The 17,351-nt window shown below is 42.6% G+C and overlaps 1 protein-coding gene across 7 annotated transcripts in view; it reads left to right on the top strand.

The window, feature by feature from the left end:
- WIPF3 (WAS/WASL interacting protein family member 3) overlaps positions 1-17,351 on the top strand; it is an 84,845-nt gene that overhangs the window by 16,164 nt on the left and 51,330 nt on the right. For all 7 annotated transcript variants that reach the window (XR_011566116.1, XM_070787270.1, XM_070787274.1 and 4 more), the window contains exon 2: positions 8,089-8,238. Coding sequence is in view for 6 of the 7 variants with exons in the window: in XM_070787270.1 (XP_070643371.1) it covers positions 8,146-8,238 (93 nt within the window). In the remaining variant the exon portion in view is untranslated. The remainder of the gene's footprint in view (positions 1-8,088; positions 8,239-17,351) is intronic.

The raw sequence follows: 17,351 nt of genomic DNA, 5'->3' as shown, positions 1-17,351 counted from the left end.
CTCCATCTTTTGCTTGAGTAGTTGGCATGACCCTGGATGTGTATGTTTTCTATTTCCTTCCCATAGCAACACCAAAGCAATGGTATTCAGCATTACCTTTGGCCTTGGCAATACCAAGATACCTCAGACACAGTTCCTATCTTTGAACCTTCAAGGAGCCCATGGCCCAGTGAAGGGAGACACATTGACATGTGAAAGGAAATTGCCAGCGTCTCTAGTGCCATGATAAAATTGCAAACAAAGTACTATTGGGGAGGTTAGCTCTAGCAAAGGGAGAAGAAAATCTGTGCAGAGAAGTTAGCACCTGAGTGTGTTTTAGAGGATTGGTGGGAATTTTCCAGGTGGTGAAGGCCATCACATCCAGCCTGCATAGCATGGACAAACACACAGAGATATAAAGAAAAGATATGTAACAAAGTGTCACAAATGTAGCCGCGGTAAAGGGTAGGATTTGTAGAACTGATTGGAGGATGAGATGGAGAACTTGACTCCATAGCCAAGAGCCTTTCTTTAGGAAAGGCGTCTATGTGAATAAGGGAGTGATGCCGTGTAGTCTGAGAGGTGAGACTTCCAGTCAGTGTATCAGGCTTGGCTGTCAGTAAAGTGTGCTCACTGCCGTGGGATAGAATGTGGCTGGTGACAGAGCTGATGATGCCTCCTGGCTGCAGGTTGTTTGAGGTTCTAGCAGAACTTCAAGCTGGACAGGGAACTAGAGGCACCAGAACTTGAACCAGGCATCCTGATCTGGCCCAAGCTGAAGCAGTTATTCCTACTGTGAAAATACTTTAACTCATCTGAAGTCTCAGAAGTAAAACTGGATCAGAAAGAATGTGTCTTGTAGACTTGTTCCCTGTGGCCCCTCTAGTCAGTACATTCTTTCCTCAGTGATTCTCAGAACAGCATTTTAAGAGTATTCACAGTCCCAGGGGAAAAGTGGCCACCTCAGCCTTAGAAAGTAAAAAACATCCTCCTTATGGAATCTCTTGTTGGTTGTTGTTGTTCCGTCGCTAAGTCATGTCTGACTTTTTGCCACCCGGTGGACTGCAGCAAGCTGGGTTCTTCCGTCCTTCACTATCTTGGAATTTGCTCAAATTCTTGTCCATTGAGTTGGTGATGCTATCTAGACATCTCATCCTCTGGCGCCCCCTTCTCCTTTTGCCTTCAGTCTTTCCCAGCATCAAGGTCTTTTCCAGTGATGATATAATAAATTAGAGAGGTGGTAATTTATTTTATAAAATGACTTGTTATTTTATAACATTGATTATGGATTTCCACTAAATAATAAAGTCCTTTTGTATCCTTAAAGCATAGCTCGATTTTTCCAAAATTAGAGATGCCATTTTTCAGAAGCATAGCTGTTACATAAAATGAGGCTTGCTTATAAACGTGTGATTAATATCATGTATTTTTAATTAGCCTCATTCTTCTTTTAGCTAATTCAAGGCAGCAAAAAGAAAGAAAACATGAAATCAATATTTTCTCCTTTCGCTGTTGGGAACCACACAGACAATGATTTTTGCGGCATTTAGTGATAATTTAAATGCCTGAGTCAATGATAAATATTACCAATATTTTTATTTATATCCTTTACCCTGATACTGTTCAGTTATTATAATGAATTCAGTGGTTTGGGAACAAATTTGTGATTCAGTAAGAGTCTTTTAAAAGGAAACCAATTTCTGAGCTCGTTGTAAGTATGACTTAGTAGCTTTCATATTAGGTTGTGGTTAAAGTTTATCTTGGTTTTACAACACTCATGGACAATATGCATTCACCCTTTAAGCATTGCATGTGTGTGCCTGCTAAGTCACTTCAGTCATGTCTGACTCTTTGTGACCCTATGGTCTGTAGCCCACCAGGCTCCTCTGTCCATGGGCTTCTCCAGGCAATACTGGAATGGGTTGTCATGCCCTCCTCCAGGGGATCTTCCCAACCCAGGGATCAAACCAGAGTCTCTTACGTCTCCTGCATTGGCAGGCAGGTTCTACCACTAGTGCCGCCTGGGAAGCATTTCAGCAGATAATTAGCTGTCATATCCAGTCAGACCTGAACAGTTCAGCTTCAGGAGCTGTTGTTGGCCCGTGTGGATCTCAGGTGTGGGAAGCTCTTCATATCACCTGAGTGAAAGGTGAATGGCGCTCAGCTCCGTTTCTCTTTCCTTTGTGTGTCAATTCCAGTCCTAAGTACAGTGCCATTTTCATGGATCCAGCCTGCTGAAATGAACTGGGTCTACAGAAGAAAGAGCCTTCTCAGTAGAGGACACAACTTCCATCTAAGTGGGGCAGGGCGTTTCAACATCCTGGTTGTTAAAGAACAGGGCTATTCAGACTTCAGTGAGCACAAAATCTCTTGTTGGCAAGAGACTCGAAAATTCCAATTCAGTAGGTCTGAGGTGGAGACCATGCATTCTTACAACATTCTAGAGCTACCCAAGGTGTGGTTCCCAGACCAGCAGTTTAGGCCCCACCTGGGAATTTGCTAGAAATGCAGAATTTCAGGCCCCACCCTAGACCTACTGAATCAGAATCTACATTTTAACAGGACTCCTTGGGCAATTTATCCTCCATTACAGTTGGGAAAACACTGCTCCAGACCACTGTTCCCCAAAAGACCAAGGTTAGGTATCACTAAGGAAGCCTGAAATGAGTTTAGATGGTACAAAGGTGAACATTTTATTTTAATAATCATTAAGTTGATTTTTATTATCACCATCCATTGATGGCAAGTGATATTGACTTCCATTTATGGTAATAATTTAACTGAAAGTTAGTTCAGGTGGTGTGTGGATGTGGTTAAAAACTATGAAAGTCATAGGTTTACAAGTGATGTAAGTTAACATGATGCTTAAGAGCATGGACTCTGGAGCCTGACACCTCAGATTTGAAGGCAGCTCTTCCAGTAATTCACTCTGTTACTTTAAACAGGTTTCTTAACCTCTCTGGGCCTGTTTCCTCATCTGAAAGATAGCAGTAATAGTAGTATCGATCTGATTAGGATACTGTGGGGCTTAAATGGGTTTATATATGAAAAGTGCTAAGGATAGGGCCTGGCACATAGCAAGGGCTGTGTCAGGACTAACTTATCTTACTATAATCTAGAACAGCAATGTTCAAGAATTTATTTTATCCTACACTTTTTATTTCCCCCTGCCCTATCCCCTGCTTCCTTTCCTACTCAGATCAACATGCCCCACTATCCCCAAAAGGCTAAATATTCTAGGGATTTTGTACTATTGAGGGTGAGAGCACCAACTTCCGCTTGCCCAATAGGGGGGCAGTCTTCACTGAGCAAGGTGGAGGGTGGGGCATGAGAGCTTACAGGTGGGAAGACCCAGGAGAGGAGGACTCTGCCCAGAGAATTCGCTCTGAAACAATGAGGAAGTGACAACAGAAAGTGACCACTTGTAAATCATTTTCACCATTACCTGGAGAGATTTTTTTTAAGTTCTTTATTATTTTACTTATAGCTTTGGCAGTTTTACCACATATTTTTAGAGAACCTCTTTGTGTGTGCCTTATATGCTCATGTACTCTAGGGTTGTGATTTCCTGGCCACGAAGCACCTTTGATAAATAAATGACTGATTGATAGAGTGTCAGGACCCTGCTGAAACCTTGATGTGAGAAATGAATGGCCTCACAGGGTTCTCCCACCTGCATTAGTTCAGAGGTGAGAAATCTCTCTTCTCTTTTCCTGACTTCATAACCAAAGAAACAAGGGATTCAGTTGGACAGTGTCAAAACATAAAAAGTTATGAGTGGCCAGAGAACTTTATTTTCAGATTCCTATTCAAATATATTTTTAGAACCAGCAAAAGACACTTTTGTCAAATAGTAGCAGTAATCCTTGCTTATATGTTAAAAAATAGGCACATTTTCTATTTATGAACAGCTGTGTTCTGACAAACTATTCTTGGAGAGAAATGTGATTATGACAAGAGCAACTGGTGTGTAAAATTGTCAACCATGAGTTATTTCTCTCTGAAATAATATTTATAATATAATTATATATAAATTTATATAATATAATATATTTAAATATATTATATATAATATACATATATATTATAAATAAATATATTTAAATATATAAAATATATTTATAAGTATAATATAATAATATTTATTTATATGTAATAACATACATAGTTAACTTTTTAATATAAAAACATAGGCAAGCTCAGTCCATCTCTCTCTCTGAATGAGAACAGACAGATTGATCAAGTAGGGAATGAAGGGGAGAGGGGAGGAAGAGAAGACGAGAAAGTTCATCACCTGTACTAAGTAAGCATCAATTCTTCTGCCCCAGCCCCACCCCTCACCGGCTCCCTGTAAAGCAGTTGGCTTCTGGCATCTTATGGGTCCTTGGATGACCTGCAGACATGTTCTGTTGACCCACTGGTTTTCAAAAATGCTTTCATTTGGTTTTACTTCAAAATTGGGATTCACATGAAAATCTGGATATGGGGACTTTGGGGGGGGAAATGGGAAGATCTGGTCAATACTGGACTTGCATAACCACTGTATATCATTCAGGCAGAGTTGAGGGAGCACTCCTGCTTCAGGCCCAGGTCTTCTCTCCTGTTGGCCCGGCTTCTCCACACCTTACCTTCCACCGTTTCCTCACCTCTGAATCCATGGTCACAGTGGTCGGTTCTCTGCCTGCAAGCGGTGCTAGGAACAGGAATTCGTGGCTTCTGGCTGAGGGAGGCAGGACTCACAATTGAAGAAATTCCTCAGGCTTAGGAAAAGTGTTCAAAAGATGGTAGACGGCCACACGCCAGATGTCCCACCTCGACCCAAGGAAGGAGACACTTGCAGAATAGTGTCTTGAAGCCCCTCTGTGGTTCCAGCCTTTTCTTATTCTCTTCCAAACATGTAAAGTCTCCCAGCTGCTTGCATTCTTCTACTTCTGTTATCTCTGCTGATGTGCTACTTCTTCAACAGGAACCAATTCTTACACCATCTTTCTACTTGTTGAAAAATGCAATAGTTTCTACTAAGTGTTTATTAATTGTCCCCCTTCCTTTGGGTTTGAATTGATGATGACATTCCTTAGCACTCCACACCTCTCTTGGGGCATTTATTCTCCTCCACCTTTTATTATAGTTATTTGTGGCAGTGAAGGAGGGGGTGTGATAAGATAAAGGCAGCTTCAGTTAAGTGTCTGCTTTCTGTCAGGACCTCTATTATGTTTTTCTGTGTTAATTGTGATAACAAACTAAGAATTAAGCATGGTAACTATTTTACAAATAAAGTGAGACAGGTGAACTATGGGGTTAGCCAAAAAGTCCATTTGGGTTTTTCATAACATCCTATGGGAAAAACCAAATGAACATTTTGGCCAAGTCAGTAACTTGATTGAAGCCACACGACTGGAAAAAGCAGTGGCAGAAGTAGAACCCAGGCCTGATTGTCAGACCAGCACTGTCCCCCACAGCCAGAGTCTCATGTATTAACAGTGCTATTCATTTGCCACCCTCTCCTCTAATGGTGTTTAACTATCTTACCTACATCTTGATGCTGTTTTTCAGGATTATTTCATGAGTTGGGAGAAAATATGAAAGCCTTCGAGAATCTGGCTTTTTTTATCCTAATCACTTTTAATACACTACAGAGCAGAATGACATTTTTTAATGTATTGGGAGAGCACAAAGCATCAAAGAGCTCATGGGTACAGCCTGTGACTTCCTGGAGCTCTGCATTCTTAACTGTCAGATTTTAACAAATTATTCTCTAGGTAATTGCTTAATGATTATATCTGTCAAGAAAAAGCCTTCAGCACCATCAAGTGCTAAATGTAAAAATATGCTTTCATGTTAGAGCTTGAAAAATCATTCCTTTGATTTCAGCGGGACAGAAGCCCAGTGACACCTGGTCACTCTCAGATTTGTAAGGATAAACCTAGATGGAAAGTAAAGAAAGCTAAGTTTAGGGGGGGAACACTTGGAAGAGTTATACTTTCCTGTAGAAGGTCCTTTTCACCCGAGGGTCTCGGAAATACTTCAAGATCTTTGCAAGATGGAAGCAGAGAAGTAATATGATCTGAAATATACGAAGTTAATAAATGCAGTTTTGAATCAGAAAGGACAGGGCTTTTATGAAGCTCTGATACTCTTTCTGAAACTTAGTAGAAACTACATTACCTCTCTGAGACAAAATTTGGTTCTTTATGGAAATGTCAATGTCTACCACAGAATCGTTGAAAGGATTAAATAAAACAGCATACCTAAGTACCTAACGCAGTCCTGAGTACATATAGGGGATTCAAAAAGTTACACCAAAAAAGGGTCAGTCCTCATTATTCATGGATTCCACAGTTTGGTAAGCTTGTCCTTCCTGCTTCATCATACCCAGGTTCCCAGCAGAAGTTGAACAAGGCAGCACTCTGCCTTCTGGTTACAACTTTCACCCTGTAAACAAGTGTCCTGTTCACATTCTACTTATCACCATGTTTTTCAAAATATTGTGCTTACTGTTGGTGATTTCGTTTCAGTGGCCGCCCCCCGCAAGTGTAGTGAAATGATGCTTAGTGCCCCTGAATGCAGGAAGGCTATGACAGGCCTTATGGAGAAAAACATCAAGAGCGTTCCAGGTGGTGGTAGTGAAAAATAATCTGCCTGCCAGTACAGGACACACATGGGCATGAGTTTGATCCCTGGGTTGGGAAGATCCCCTGGAGGAGGAAATGGCAACCCACTCCAGTATTTTTGCCTGGGAAATTCCATGGGCAGAGGAGGCTGACAGGCTACAGTCCATGGCTGCAAAGAGTCAGACATGACTGAGCAACTGAACACACACACACACACACGCGCACACACACACAGGCAGGAGTTACAAAACAGTCTGTATGAAATAAGGTACCTTTAGTGAGAAACACAAATATATAAAACTAAGTTATATGTTGTCAGCTGATAAGCTGACACAAGTCTTATGACCAGAGGCTCTCATAAGCCTAATCCTGTATCTTTTCTAGGAGTGGTGGTTCAGGTATTTGCTAACTCAGTCTTCATGGCAACTATACCATGAATAATGAAAATCAGCTCTAAACTTATGGTTATGGGAGGGGGGTAAGGGAGGAGGGGTAAATAGGAAGGTTGGGATTGACGTATACACACTACTATTAATATATATAAAATAGATAACTGATAAGGAACATGTTGCAAACAGTAAAGGCTGTTGGTAAATCAAAAATAAAAGCTAGAATACTATAAATGAATTGGGATTTTACATTGAAGAAACAGAGGCACAGGCCTTGTTCTAGTCTTCCAGTCACTAGGACAGAAAAACAAAATTACCCTTGCTTACGTCTGAGGTTTATTTCTGTTTCTAGATTTTAAAACATTCACATACATGTGCATGCAAACACATTCTACAGAGCAATGCCATATTTATCTGGAGATCAGACATCCTACAATATTAACTCTTTGAAACATAACCATATTTGCAGAATCATACCCCCAAAGCCCTCCATGCAGCAAATACCAGATATAAAGCCTTTGGGGAGAAGTGTCAGGCTCCCACCCAGATGATTGTATAGAACCAAGAACAGAAGAACAGCAAGAAAAGTAAGAATGACAACAGAGAAGGAAGCAGGAAAATAGCTAATGCCCATGTAAGCCTGGCTGGAGGCTGGCACCCTGAGTAACCATTGAGCCTGCAACATTCAGAAAAGGTTGAATTTCATTCCATTTACTCTGCTTAGGAAAATGGGAGTATGTGCAGAATATTTTTAAATTGCATGCAAAATGATAGATGTTTAATGCTTAAAGAGGTAGAATCTGTTACTTGAAATTGTTGTTATGGAATGAAGTGTTGCTATTTATGTATTAACATGTTCTATTATATTGAGACATAAATAGCTAAATTTTTATCAGTTTTGTTACCTAATTCTCTCTAAAATCTGGCTATTTCTTTCAGTCTCCAGCAGTAGACACAATGCCTGCCTCACAGTGGGTATTCTGTATTTATTGAAAGAAGAATGAATGAATAGCAAGTGAATCAAACTACCCATAAAATCCATATGTCTGTGTGACGTGTGCATGAATAAAGGCATCCAAGTTTAAAACTCTCCCTTTTCTCCTTTCCAGAGCAGAGACCATTCTCTTGGGACCATTCATAAGCAAGAGACACCCACGCCGTGACATATGCCAGTGCCACCACCTCCGCCTCCTCCTCCTCTGCCTCCACCTCCCCCACCACTGGGGGCTCCTCCCCCACCCCCACCGTCTGCACCGCCGGTAAGACCTGTTTGGGTTTTTTTCTGTCTGTTTTACTGGAATATGCTGGAACAGGTTTTAAATATTCAAAATCAGCCATCACCTGGCTCCTCTAGGGCAGGTAGCATCTTAGGGAGCTAGCTCTATGGTGCCAGGGTCTAACTCCAAACCAGTCTGGCCACGTATTTCCCTCCCAGTTCTTTGGCAGCCCCCACCCTCTACCCTAGCGTCCTCTACAGATGTCTACATGATTTTTAATTCATGCTGCTCAATATAGGCTTCCCAAGTCTCCCTAATCAACTCTTCCATCTCACGGGAAACCTCAGTTGGGAGGCTGCAATGAGTCAAGGAGGCATGCTCACATCAAATTCCAGGTTGATGTTATCTGGATGTTGATAACAGTAGCTTGGGCTTCAGCCGCCCGGTTCTGGGACCAAGTAAGAGGAGTGGCATACGCAATGCCACAGCAAAACGTGCTAAGTCATTTCAGTTGTGTCTAACTCTTTGCAACCCCATGGACTTTGCCCACCAGGCTCCTCTGTCCATGGGATTCTCCAGGCAAGGACACTGGAGTGGGTTGCCATGCCCTTCTCCAGAGGATCTTCCTGAACCAGGAATCGAACCCTTGTCTCTTATGTCTCCTGCATAGGTAGGCAGGTTCTTTACCACTAGTGCCACCAACATCTCTAAATGAAATCTCCCCAACTGCACAAGACTGAATTAGTCTGTTTCAGTGTGTGTTGCTGATACTCTCTCTTGGTTTAATAGTTTGCTTTGAGTTTAGAAGGAGAGGCACTGCTGCTGCTGCTGCTAAGTCGCTTCAGTCATGTCTGACTCTGTGCGACCCCATAGACGGCAGCCCACCAAGCTCCGCCATCCCTGGGATTCTCCAGGCAAGAACACTGGAGTGAGTTGCCATTTCCTTCTCCAATGCAGGAAAGTGAAAAGTGAAAGTGCAGTCGCTCAGTCGTGTCCGACTCTTCGCAACCCCATGGACTGCAGCCTACCAGGCTCCTCCATCCATGGGATTTTCCAGGCAAGGGTACTGGACTGGGTTGCCGTTGGCTTCTCCGAGGAGCAGCACAGAAAGTGGTTATTTTGCTTTAGAACAGGCTGTCTCGCCCTTGGCACCATGGACACTGGGGCCAGGCCATTTTGCAGGGGGCTGTCCTGTGTGCTGCCGGCTGTTTAGCAGAATCCCTGGCCTCTACCTACTAGTCGCACCCCCAGTTATGACCATCGAAAATGTCCCTAAACGTTGCCAAATGTTCCCTTGAGGGCAAAATCTTCTCGCTTTCCTTGATTTTAGCAGAATGTTTGTGCTTAATGCTCATAGCAAGCCCTTCCTCAGAAGAAACCGCAGGGCACTTCTCATGCCCTCATCCTCCAACTCAGAGCCAGGTCTGGTACAAGAACCGCCGCTCCTGTTTTCAGTGGAAGATGAAAGATATGGATGCCATGGCGATAAGGTGTGCAGAGGCAGGGCTGCCCAGGGGTGATGTGAGCCAAGTCAGCAAAAGCCAGGAATAGAGCCTCGCCTGCCATTCTCTTCCCCCAACCCAGAGTGCACTCCTCCCCTCAGATCCACAGATGACGTGGCCATGGGAGTATAGGTTATGAAGGGAAGGCCTGAGTCCCTGCTGCACAGATACTGGCCATGGTGAGAACAAGGGTGTGCCTGAGGTCACAGGTCGCCCCATGCTGTTGGCATGGCACACTGACCATATCTGAAGCGCAGGGGCATAGACCTGCCTGAAGCTTGGCCCTTGCCCCTGAAGACAGCGGAAAGAAAGCACATACATACTGTGAGTTGTATCTGAAAGCTCTCTGACCAATATATAGAAAGACTAAGAATGAGTACTGAAGTCCCCCTGCTGAATTTGACACAAGGAAAGCATGGAATGGACAGTTTATAAGTGAAAGAAACATACATAAAACTATAATATGGGTCTTACACAGACCTGCTAGGCCTGAAGAAGCACAATTTAAAGTAACTTCAAATACCACAATATACCCATAGACTTAGCTAGAGTAAATAAACTTACCGAAACCTATATTGTTGGGGATTTGGGAAAACAAGCCCCTTTAAACAGGGCTGCAAAGTGAAAGTGTTAGTCGCTCAGTTGCATCCGACTCTTTGCAGCCCTATGGACTGTAGCCCTCCAGGCTTCACTGTCTGTGAGATTTCCCAGGCAAGAATACTGGACTGAGTTGCCATTTCCTTCTCCAGGGGATCTTCCCGACTCAGGGATCGAACCCATGTCTCCTGTGTCTTCTGCACTGTGGGCAGATTTTGTGCTAGTGACATACAAATACTTGGGACTCAGATGTTAAGTGAGTCTTTCTGGAGTGTTCTGACAAAAAAACAACAAACCTGAATGTGCCCCTTTTTCCCCTGGCAATCAAGTAGTTTTATTTTTGAGACTGACTTAGAATTTACCTAAAGGAACCAAAAAAGAATTTATACAGAGGATGTGCACAGCAAAGAGATTTATTCTAGTGAAAAATTAAATCATAAATGGTTTGTGAGAACTAAATGAACTACATTGTCAAGCTGTTAATTAAAAATTACATTATGCCATATTGTTAATTAAAAATTACATTTGTAACTGCTGATTATAGAAAGTAGATATGGAATGATGAATTAAAAGCAATGCATATGTTGTGCACCATGAAATCAGCTATATATGTAGTAAAGAGAAAAGATCAGAAGAGAATTTTGAATGCTGATAGTAAAATTTTTAATTTCATTAGGGAATTCTTTTTCTTTTAAGATGTTTAAATTGTCATAAACAAAATAATTCTACATTTGGATAATTTTTTGCACTCCCTCTCTCATTTCTTGGAGAAGGCAATGGCACCCCACTCCAGTACTCTTGCCTGGAAAATCCCATGGACCGAAGAGCCTAGTGGGCTGCAGTCCATGGGGTCGCTAAGAGTCGGACACGACTGAGCGACTTCACTTTCACTTTTCACTTTCATGCATTGGAGAAGGAAATGGCAACCCACTCCAGTGTTCTTGCCTGGAGAACCCCAGGGACGGGGAAGCCTGGTGGGCTGCCATCTATGGGGTCGCACAGAGTCAGACACGACTGAAGCGACTTAGCAGCTCTCATTTCTAAATTGTTTTTATTATGCCTCTTATGGAGGAACTAATCAATTTAGGAGGAAAGTAGCCAAGTAAACTTAAATATTTTTAAAACACATCTTTTTACAATCTGGGAAAAATATTTACCATGGGAAAAATATTAGGCAAAGAATTAACAGCATTAGCATATAAAGAGCTCTTATGGATCAATATGGAAAGATGAGTAGAAAAATGAGCCCAGGATATGACCGGGTAGGATAAATACAAATGTTTCAACCTCACTACAATTGAATAGACACAAGTCAAAATAATAAGAAACCATTTCATGTATCAGTTTGGTGATGGCACTTTTTAAATGTTGCCTGAGTGTTAGGAATCAGGCACTTCTTACTTTTTTTTAGTGGTTTATTTATTTACTGCCTCCCTTCCCACTTATTCACCCCCATCACACACAGGCTGGAAGACTTGATTTAAGAAGCCTGTGACATGATGGATGGACTTTAGGTTCTTTTGGTTCTAATGCTTGTTTTCCAGGTAAGACACAAAGGCACTTATATATCAGGCACTTATTACTCTTAATAGGAGCAAAAATTGGTATAATTCCCTAAAACACAATTTGTTAATATGGATCAAATCCCTTTAAAAAGTGGTTGGACTCGATGACCTAGTTTTCACTTCAACTAATTTCCTTTAAGTAACTTATCATAGTATACAGAAGTATTTATCTATAGCATATTAATGAAAGCATTACTTATGATAGCAGCCAAAAAAAGAAGAAGAAACAATCTAAATATTTAAAACTAGAAGGTTCAATAAAAAAAATGATTATGTAATCCACAAAACAGTATTCTAGGTAGCCATTGAAAATCATCAAATTTATTTTGTGACTTCCAATATAATGATTGACTCAGGCAATGATCATGCATAAAACCTAAAACCACATAGTGGCAGGTTTGGGGAAATGGAATAAATGGAGGATTCCAAGTATAACTCACTGATTACTTCTAATTACAAAGAGGAAAATGTACCTTTGATATGGATCAAACTTAGTATCACCTGTCATTATTACAAGCCTTTTGCTGTGATGCATAAAGAGATTCATAGCATCACCCTGCAGTAACCTGCCAAAAACGAGTGTTCTTTGAGCAGGCATCTAGACATGTCCAGAATGTGGGACCTTCTACAATAGAGGCTGCCACCTAGAGCAGAGCCCACGGTCAAGTTTTAGTACAGCCCTCGAGCTAAGAATGGTGTTTGCATTTTCAAGTGGTTGGAAAAAAATCAAAAGAAAAATAATGTTTTGTGACACATGAAAAATAGATGAAATTCAAATTTCAGTCAATAAAATTTTATTGGACCACAGGCATGCTTATTCAGTTACACATTGTCTCTGGCTGTTTCTATGCTACAGTGATGGAGCACCAATTAAACAATTTGTTATTCCCCTTAAAAAGATTTCCCTTTTCCCTAGTTGACCTGTGTTTTTAAAATTATATTCAGTTATTATTATTATATTTTGAATTCCATCAATAAAGATTTTGTGGAAATGAGTGGAGTTTTTTGTTTTAATACTTACAGAATAGGCTTCCCAGGTGGCACAGTGGTAAAGAATCTGCCTGCCAAGCAGGAGATGCAGGAGACACAGGTTCAATCCCTGGGTTGGGAAGATACCCTAGAGAAGGGAATGGCAACCCACTCCAGTATTCTTGCCTGGAGAATTCCCTGGACCGATAAGCCTGGGAGGCTACAGTCAATGGGGCTGCAGAGTCAGATACAAGTTAGCGACTAAGCAGGGTTAGGAAATGGAGTTAAACTCTTTGTAGGCAGTGTTCAGGACTTTGAAACATCTATGCTCATGGACCAGCGTGGCAGATTGTATTATATGTCATCTTTGCAAGGAGGAGGCATTTTGTGTGATATGTATGATCAGGCTTCACCTTAGCTCTGGAAGATCCAAGGATTAGACCAAGGCTAAACATTTAATTTTTTCTCTCCCAACCCCTCGTCTTTCCCCTTCACCTCTTCCCCTGGATGTGCATCTATTGGAAATGAGAAAAGGGCCGATGGGGCTTTCTGAAGTTCTGGAGCAGGCTCTAACTAAAAACTAGCCTTCATCATCTGTTTTCCCATCTTTTCTTGCCCTTACTTCCCTATCTTTCGAGCTCCATTCCTTTGTCTCATCCCATTGAAATCCAGTTGTTGTTGTTTAGTTGCTAAATCATGTCCGACTCTTTGCAAACCCACGGACTGCAGCATGCCAGGCTTCCTTGTCCTTCACTATCTTCTGGAGTTTGGTTAAACTCATGTGCATTGAGTCGTGATGCCATCCAACCATCTCATCCTCTGTTGTCCCCTTCTCCTCCTGCCCTCATTCTTTCCCAGCATCAGAACCTTTTCCAATGAGTCGACTCTTCGCATCAGGTGGCCCAAGTATTGAAGCTTCAGCTTCAGCATCAGTCCTTCCAATGAATATTCAGGGTTGATTTCCTTTACGATTGACTGGTTTGATCTCCTTGCTGTTCAAAGGACTCTCAGGAGTTTTCTCCAACACCACAATTCGAAAGCATCCATTCTTCGGTGCTCAGCCTTCTTTATGGTCCAGTTCTCACATCTGTGGGCTTCCCTTGTGGCTCAGCTGGTAAAGAATCTGCCTGCAATGTGGGAGATCTGGGTTTGATCCCTGGGTTGGGAAGATCCCCTGGAGAAGGGAAAGGCTACCCACTCCAGTATTCTGGCCTGGAGAATTCCATGGACTGTATAGTCCATGGAGTCGCAAAGAGTTGGACAGAACTAAGCGACTTTCACTTCACTTTACTTCACTTCGCACATCCATACATGACAACTGGAAAAACCATAGCTTTGAGTAGACGGACCTTTGTTGGCAAAGTGATATCTCTGCTTTTTAACATGCTGTCTAGGTTTATCATAGCTTTTCTTCCAAGGAGCAAGCATCTTTTAATTTCATGGCTGCAGTCACTGTCCGCGGTGATTCTGAAGCCCACGAAAATAAGATTTGTCACTGTTTCCACTTTTTCCCCATCTATTTGCCATGAAGTGATGGGACCAGATGCTAATCCAGTAACAATATCAAAATTGCCCACTTGGTACCTTGGTCTACTTACAATGGAATTATTATTGTGTTGGTTACAGGATGTTACTTTTTAAAAGATCTAAAGAAAATACAACGGATTTGATTTTTGAAATGCAGCAGGGTTTTTAGTGAGTTTTGTATTCAAATCTACTCTGTTCCTTTGGTAGTGTCCAAGAGGTAAGAATGAACTCCTTGAGGGGCCTGTGATTTCTCTTTTTTTTTTTTTTGTCACAGTCGTATAACATTGTCTACAAGAGAGAAAGGGACTATACCTGTCTCTGACCAGCTGATAAATTCTTTGGCATGGGGTTGCCCAGGCAAAGCCTGCAGTGGGGTCATGGCCACAGCAGGTGTGTTTATTTTAAAAGAAACTCTGCAAATTTTTGTAGCATTATTTTCAATGTTGCTGTTCCAACTTAAACAGTCCAAGGAAGAAACAGTAATCCTAGGGGAGATCTGTGTCTTATTATTTAAAATCAAAAGGGAAACTAGCTTGATAATCATTTATTTTCTATGAAAACTAAAATTCTAGAAAGATACCATGGTGCCAGGTACTCCTCTGCCTGCCTTCCATGCTGCTACTGCTACTGCTGCTAAGTCGCTTCAGTCGTGTCCGACTCTGTGCGACCCCATAGATGGCAGCCCACCAGGCTCCCCCGTCCCTGGGATTCTCCAGGCAAGAACACTGGAGTGGGTTGCCATTTCCTTCTCCAATGCAGGAAAGTGAAAAGTGAAAGTGAAGTCGCTCAGTAGTGTCGAACTCTTCGCGACCCCATGGACTGCAGCCTACCAGGCTCCTCTGTCCATGGGATTTTCCAGGCAAGAGTACTGGAGTGGAGTGCCATTGCCTTCTCCTTGCCTTCCATGGGTAACATTTAATACACTGCTGGAGGGAAATTTTATACAATGAGAAGCATATTGTGGCCCCTCACTGTTTATCCCCTCGTTACTCTGTACCAGAGTCTATATTTGCATTCAGGAGATTCAGTGAGATAATTTTCCTCTGTGTAGTGCAAGGATTGCATGATTCATGGGTGCAGTAGACTTCCCAGTGTCAGAAAATACCAGCTGAGGCTAACATTGGGAGGTTTTCCTACCGTCTCTAGGATGCAGGAGCTCATGTAGTATAAAAAACATGTCAATCTGTGAAAGGAAACGTGGAAAATGGAGTGGTATCTGAAGCCTCAAGGGAGGCTCTTTTGGAGTTTTGCTTGCTGTGGTTTAAGAAAAAGGCAGAGGTCGGGGGCCCTAGGTGGAAACAGGCTCAATAGAATTGTATACCCTGTATTCTGGAAAAGGTAATTTGCATGTTGACTGGTACATTTAGAATAATGAGAGGCTTAAAAATCTTAAATACTGTCACTCAGATTCTCCTGACACTCTGGCACTTTGATTAGTGTCACTAATGAGGGATTGAGGATGTTGGTTTACCCAGGGTGGACAGTCGCCACTGGGACTAGGAAAAGGCTTGTGCATGAGGCCAAACTATTAGGATGGTATTCAGTTAATATTCAGTCCCTGCTTAACAGTTTGCAAAAGTGCACGTTTGTCTTCAAGTTATTTTAAGGACATGATTCTCCGTTTCTCCTCTGTCTGTTTGCACCCTTAAGCAGTAACACAGCTTCAGTGAAAAACGGAGGCAGTCTGCAGCAGATTTACTTGGTCGGCGAAAGAGGTGTGGCAGGACCCGTCACTCATACTTCCAAAGGGCCATTCAGGACAGTATTTAAATATGTTTCTTTTTCACAACTGTCAGGTGGGAGGGGTGGCAAGAAAAAAAAGGAGAAGCCTGCAGTGGGGTTCTAGAGGCAGTGATTGTCCATGCAGAACGCCTTGGCAAGAAAAGCCTGCGAGGGCTCTTTAAAGGCCTTTATTAAATTTCACAGGTACCCAGGAGCCTCAGCCACTCTCACACAGCATCTGAGCCAGGATATATGGCAAGAAGCAGACATGCGCTGTTAGGTCAGAGGGCAGCCCTCGAAACCCTCTGCCATCTCACTAGCAGCAATCACTAGCCTACAAACCGGAGCTTCATTTCACACCAGAATCTGCTGGCTCTTTGCCTTTGAAATCTTTTACAATTGCAGTGTAACTATTCCTAGAAAGACTGCTGGTGACTCACTCCCCCTACCCAGGGGTGTCTTTTCATATATGCATTGTTGAATGGAGGAGAGCCACCATGGTTTGGTGTACCTGAGCTCTTGGGGGCCATGTACCCCTTTCCCCAAACTGCTCTTTCCTTTCTTGCCATAAAAGGGAAAAAACGACCAATTCCAGGTTGTTGCTGGCAATCGGATATCCAGCCCTGACCTGGTTGAGAAAGCTGTAAGCCAGTGGCAAGGGGTGTTGGGACCCTCCCAGCAAATGGCCAAGCACTCACTTAACGTGGATTATCTAAGTTGGGGGGCTTCCTAGGTGGCACAGTGGTAAAGAATCTGCCTGCCAATGCTGGAGATGCAAGAGATGCGGGTTCGATCCCTGGGTGGGGGAATCCCTTGGATAAGCAATTGGCAACCCACTCCAATGTTCTCACCTGGAGCATTCCATGGACAGAGGAGCCTGGTGGGCTACAGTCCATGGGGTTGCAAAGTGTTTGACACAACTGAGCACACACGTGCACACATGTTTAGAGCAATCCAGTGAGATGGGATGATAGCACCCTTTTACAGATGGGAAAACTGAGGCACCGAGAGACCTGCAAGGTGCCCAGTGTCATATAGCCAGTAAGGGGCAGAGGCTGGATTCTTCCCCAGGTCTCTGAATGCCTTGCTGCTCTGTGCTCTGCTGCTTCCAAATGTGTGTACAGGTGGAATAAGCAGCACTGATGACTATAGCATCCAACACTTACGTGGTGTTTACTGTATGCTTTGTGTTGTTCTAAGGTGCTTAGCACAGAATTGAGTTAATCCTCACAGTAACACTTTGAGGCAGGTACTGTTGTTATTCTCAGAGTTA

Source organism: Bos indicus, chromosome 4 (genome assembly GCF_029378745.1).
Source record: "Bos indicus isolate NIAB-ARS_2022 breed Sahiwal x Tharparkar chromosome 4, NIAB-ARS_B.indTharparkar_mat_pri_1.0, whole genome shotgun sequence".
NCBI classification, from domain to species: Eukaryota; Metazoa; Chordata; class Mammalia; order Artiodactyla; family Bovidae; genus Bos; species Bos indicus.
Note: the sequence above shows the minus strand (reverse complement) of the source record. Positions and strands in the feature narration are given on the sequence as shown.